The sequence below is a fragment of the Sinocyclocheilus rhinocerous genome, unplaced genomic scaffold, assembly GCF_001515625.1.
Source record: "Sinocyclocheilus rhinocerous isolate Xijiao unplaced genomic scaffold, SAMN03320098_v1.1 scaffold1160, whole genome shotgun sequence".
Lineage (NCBI taxonomy): Eukaryota > Metazoa > Chordata > Actinopteri > Cypriniformes > Cyprinidae > Sinocyclocheilus > Sinocyclocheilus rhinocerous.
This window is the reverse complement of record NW_015635060.1, coordinates 425,693-431,371: the sequence shown is the minus strand read 5'-3', so window position 1 is coordinate 431,371 and position 5,679 is coordinate 425,693. Positions and strand designations below refer to the sequence as shown.

At 34.8% G+C, this 5,679-nt stretch overlaps 1 protein-coding gene across 4 annotated transcripts in view; it reads left to right on the top strand.

Annotated features, from left to right (window-relative positions):
- LOC107746562 (leucine zipper protein 2-like) overlaps positions 1-4,354 on the top strand; it is a 114,085-nt gene extending 109,731 nt beyond the window's left edge. For 3 of the 4 annotated variants that reach the window (XM_016560824.1, XM_016560822.1, XM_016560821.1), the window contains 2 exons: positions 2,710-2,781; positions 4,236-4,354. In XM_016560824.1, coding sequence (XP_016416310.1) covers positions 2,710-2,781; positions 4,236-4,340 — 177 coding nt within the window. In that variant the 3' untranslated portion in view covers positions 4,341-4,354. Of the gene's footprint in view, positions 1-2,709; positions 2,782-3,936; positions 3,990-4,235 lie in introns of all 4 variants that reach the window. The other variant, XM_016560823.1, reaches the window with a different exon arrangement.
- Positions 4,355-5,679: the final 1,325 nt, after the last annotated feature.

Genomic DNA, 5,679 nt, shown 5'->3' with positions numbered 1-5,679 from the left:
AAATTATATATATATATATATATATATATATGTGTGTGTGTGTGTGTGTGTGTGTGTGTGTGTATATTTATCAATATATGCTGTCAAACGATTAATCACATCCAAAATAAAAGTTTTTGTTTATATAATATATGTGTGTACTGTGTATATTTATTATGTATATATAAATACACTCACATGCATGTATATATTTAAGAAAAAGATGTTACGTTTATATATTAAATATATTTATATATAATAATAATTATATGAATATAAATATATACATGTAAATATTTTCAAAGTATATGCGGTAACACTTTATTTTAGGGTCTCTTAACTAGTTGCTTATTAGCATGCATATTACTAGAATATTAGCCATTTATTAGTACAAATTAAGCACATATGTATAGATCTGCTATGGGTTATTTTATATGCTATTTGTGCAGCAGCAGTATGTCTTAAATACTCACTGCACCGTAGCGCCATGTGCATTGGCAGTAGCAAGTTCCTGTACTTGCTTGCAGCAGCAGCAATAATCTACAACTACAGCAATAACCAACAGCAGCAGCAATTCAGCAGCAGCATAGCAGATCTATTCCGCCAAGACCAAATACATTAACATTGTCATATCTATCACCATGCTAAAATCTTCGGAGAGTTGTCATGATTGAAATATATATATATACTTCAGGGCCGTTGAATGCTTGAATCTGATTGGCTGACCAACGTTCTAAGGTGTGCAATTATTTTAAGGGAAACGCACAGCGAACGTAATTCCAGGCAGCTCTTGACCGCATTACATGTACATATCACTTCGCCAAATGATTTCAGTTATTTCAAAGGTCCTTACAGCTTACAACAGCAAAATAACCAAAACCCACAACACTGGTCAAACAAATAAATATAGCAAGCAATAGGATAAAAACTAGAGATTATTTCCATGTTTTGCCACAAAATTATGTTTTATTATGTACGTAAAGCACAAACTCTATTTCTCCCGCTCTCTCTTCCTTGACACACACATAGTTTGCACACACAGATACGAGCTTATGTTGTTAGCGCTATCAGTTTTATTAGTAAAATAGTTTAGCAACTTAAGAGCTACATGACATTTCTTACAAGCTAGGTAACGACGGCGCTGTTCATGAAGAAAATGAACTTAAAGTTTCACTATTAGTAGAGACGCTGCTGCCAAACACTTTTGAGAGACACACAGACTCTCAGATGTAACGTAATTCACACGCGCGCTCTCTCTCTCTCTCTAATAACTTAAATAAATAGTTGCATAAGTCTGCTATCAACGGCTCAGTCCTCCGTTACTAGGTCTAAAATGACGTTTTGGAATTAGCAATGGAGGCGTTGTATGAGATGCGGAAGAAACTAATCTGACCCACAATAGCATTTAAGTACAAAAACCGGACGAATGCCTTGAAATATATCATCTGATCGATGTCTTGAGGTGTGCCAACCATTGTATAAGCGGAATAATTGACGACGGGCCGTTAGGTGATGCGGCCACGAATGGTATTTAATATATAGAATATTTTATATAGTAATTAATGAATATAATATTTACATTTGAAATGAGTATTCAGACTGTTTCCTTATGGAGTATACTGTATAACAACAAATTGAAGTGGTTGTCAGATGGCGAAGTACTGTATCACATCCATTAAAAAGACATGTCAGCTGTTTTTGAGTCTTTAGTATTGCTCACACACCAACTTGTCTAGAGGGAGTTTACAGACATTGATAATAGCTATTCATTTATCTCTGCTGGCTTCAGTACATTCCTGCAACCAATTCTTCAACCGTTTTTGAGGAAAGAGCACTTAGGATGAAGCAGGCTTAGGCAGCGAAGGAAAATGAACAAGGTAGATTGTTACTCTTTACTGCCTTTATAAAGTTGTTCTTTTGGCAGGCACAGTCCTATCACACTTCCATTAACACTGTTTTTTTGTCCTGTCAGAATAAAAAAATGAGGGTGTATTTTTCAGTTAAACATTGTCTCTTGTAGTCTTGCACTCTTCTGTTAAATGTGTTGCCCCAAAAACATTTTTCTAGCTTGAATAGCTATTCATTTATCTCTGCTGGCTTCAGTACATTCCTGCAACCAATTCTTCAACCGTTTTTGAGGAAAGAGCACTTAGGATGAAGCAGGCTTAGGCAGCGAAGGAAAATGAACAAGGTAGATTGTTACTCTTTACTGCCTTTATAAAGTTGTTCTTTTGGCAGGCACAGTCCTATCACACTTCCATTAACTCTGTGTTTTGTCCTGTCAGAATAAAAAAATGAGGGTGTATTTTTCAGTTAAACATTGTCTCTTGTAGTCTTGCACTCTTCTGTTAAATGTGTTGCCCCAAAAACATTTTTCTAGCTTGTTTTAAAGCTCATAGAGACAAGCATATAAAACATTTCCTTAAAATACTCCATCCCTTGAGCAACATGATTAATCTGTTTTCTATGCAACACTGTATAATCTCATAGCTCAGGGCTTTTGGGGAAAATGTAAACAGCAAACAATTATAGTATATACAGTATCACTGCTCCATTGTGGCCACATATATGTATTTTTATTTATTAAAAAGACCTAAAATACTTTTATTCAAGACGTATTTCCCCTTCGCTCTGTGCTTGATCGTTAGATGATCTTAGGATTTGTTTGCTCCTTGAATTTGCTTTTTAAATGAACATGTTTTTTTTCTGTCTCTTTCTTTGTACCTCCAGGTGGGAGCAGACTGTTCCCACAATCAGACCGAGAGTTCATCTGAGATGAAAAAGACATTTGGACACAGTCAAGTGAGTGTTCTGATGTGCCCTACTGAAAGAATTAAAGAGAGAGTTCACCAGAAATGAAAAATCTGTCATCATTTGCTCACCCTCATGTCTTTTTAAACCTGTATGACTTTTTTCATCTATGGAACACAAAAGATTTTGAAGAATGTTTAAACTGTTTTTACCCATATTATACAAACAACACTGGACTTTCTTTGTATGGACAAAAAATATAAGATATAAGATGATCTTTTATGTTCTGCAGAAGTCAAATATAGTCAACATTTGAAGTGGATCAAAAAAGTTAATCAAAGTTGTCCTAAGACAAGAACGCATTTTGGTTTTAGGACAACTTTGATGAAAGGTTTTGATCCACTTCAAATGTCGACTACTGTACTTTGGGTGAACTATGCATTCAATAATCTTTTAATAACTTAATTTTTTGGGTAAACAATCCCTTTAACAATGAGTGAATTCAATAGATGTGATAGAACAATAGGTGTGTGTGTGTGTGTGTGTGTGTGTGTTTATATTACATCTGAATTTTAAATTTTTAAGATTTATTAAATTCATCAAAAGTGACAGTAAAGACATTTATAATGTTACTCAAGTTTTGTGTGTGTGTGATGCCATTCAAGTTAAAAAAGTCAGAAACCACTAGTGAAAATGCTTCTATTGTTATTTTATTTTATTTTATTGTATAAATTTGCATTCATTACTGTATATAAATTTTGTCATTACAAATTGCATTACTGCAAAAAAGTTTGGGGTGAGGAAGAATGTTTTTTAAAGAAATTAATATTACATTTATTAATACTTTTATTTAAACAGTGCACATTAAATTGATCAGAACTGACAGTAAAGACATTTACATGATCAAATAAATTCAGCTGTATAGCATAAGAGACTTCTTTCAAAAACATTTTTAAAAATATCAAACCCTAATTTAAGTAAAAAGTTAATGTAAACATCAAAACATGAATTGGTAAACTAGAAATGTGCAGAATCTAAAATATTTCTTAATCATTTTACTGTACATTATAATGTTTCTTTGTTTAATATCTAACTAAACGTTTAGTAGTTAAATTTAATTTTAAATCCCAGATTTTCAATGTCATCTATGACCTTTTGACCCCACTGTATATTTGCTACATTTGCATAATACATTAATATTCTCAGTGTCTCTGAACTTCCATGTTCCCCATGTTATATAAGTGAGCTGTCAAGACGCAGTAAGCATAGACTTGCACACACCCTCTCACAGATAACTATTTGCTCCAGTGCTAACAAGTGTCAGCCTTGAGCTCTGCAGCAAGCGGTGACAGGTTTTGTCAAATTATAGGTCAGTCTGACAGTGACAGGTGAAATGGAGAGGAAGGTGTAAATGTGTAATCACCTGCTCTGTTTGTGCCAGACTTCAGAGTCCGCTGCACCACGGTATGCATGTATTCTCTTCTCTTGTCATCTCTGTTCTATAGGCGAAGACCCCAGAGCAGATCGGACAAGGCCAAGCAAGGACAGCAGAGGAAAGTGTGAAAACAGACGGAGACCTAAAAAAGACACAAATGGACAAACGCAACTGAAGGGACAGTGAAAGACTTGGCAGATTTTCTGCATGGTAAAAATGATGTCAGATCTGTTTAAGCCCCTCTTCATTCACTGAGCTTATAAGCACACACACGCACATACACACACACACACATACACTGTAGGCAAACACAAACAATGACAGACACAAACACAAAATACTCAGTCTAACACTGCTAATGTAGAAAAAGAAATTCCCAACATTCGATTTTGAACTTTCTTAATAAAAATCAACCGCATAGTATGGCATGCATTATAGCGTTTTAGATATTGATTTTACAAGGTTACGATGGTACTGGTTGTTTTTAATAACTGTTATTTTTTTGTTCACTATCTATTTTGATTCTATTTTTCTCCCAAAGTGAGGACACAATGTTGTTTGATTTGTGTTGTTTGTAATTAAAAGCTATTTCTGGCACCTCAGACCAGAATTTCAGTGTTAAAGGTCACGCTGGGGGTCATTTGAGTTCTGTAAATTTACACATGAGGTCAAATTCAAACTTTTGTCTGAGCAGCTTCTGAAAATACTGAGCCATGTCCTGAATGCAAAATAGGGCTGCACGATTTGAGGGAAAAAACGAATTGTGATTTTTCTGATAAAAATTGTGAAATTGAAATGTAAAATTACAATAATACTACTTATTATTATTATTATTTTTTACAAACGTTAAAACATCAAGTTTTAATTTTGGCAGCATATGTGTAAAAGTGTGTAAAAACACAATGCCACTTCACTCTGAAACACGTAGTGCACATATTTATTTCAATAATTTGCAGTCTTTGCGATTTGATAATCATACTAAGCCATGTCACGATTTCAGTTTTATTCCAATTAATCGTGCAGCCCTAACCGAAACAAAATCAATCCCAACTCTCGAAAAGAACTGTTAAACGCAGCTAAAATGTGAAGGTACGGTTTGTCTCGTGTTGTAGCAAAGATTAATTTACTCCTCCTACTCCATATTACGAGGCTCAAGTTGGCTGGCCAACTATCACTGTTGAATATTTCGGAGCTTTTGGTGCCAGAATTAAAGAGAAAAACCCGACTCACAGTGAGTCGTCTCCCTAAGAATGATGTGCCATGCACCGAGTACTTAATCTACTGCTACATCTCTCTGTTTCTCTACCTTCTTGTGTCCTTTACAATAAACCGTGATTTTCGCTAAATGTGTGAAGAATAAATGGTTATTTGTGGAGTAAAACAACAGACTCGTCACTGTCCGTGCATTTCCTGTGTCCTTGACTCTGCTGCTCCATTTAATTAACACCTCTGGCGCTTCAAGAAAAGCCCTGTTATACCGTTAAAGTGCAAGGTCAATAACCTAGATCCCACGG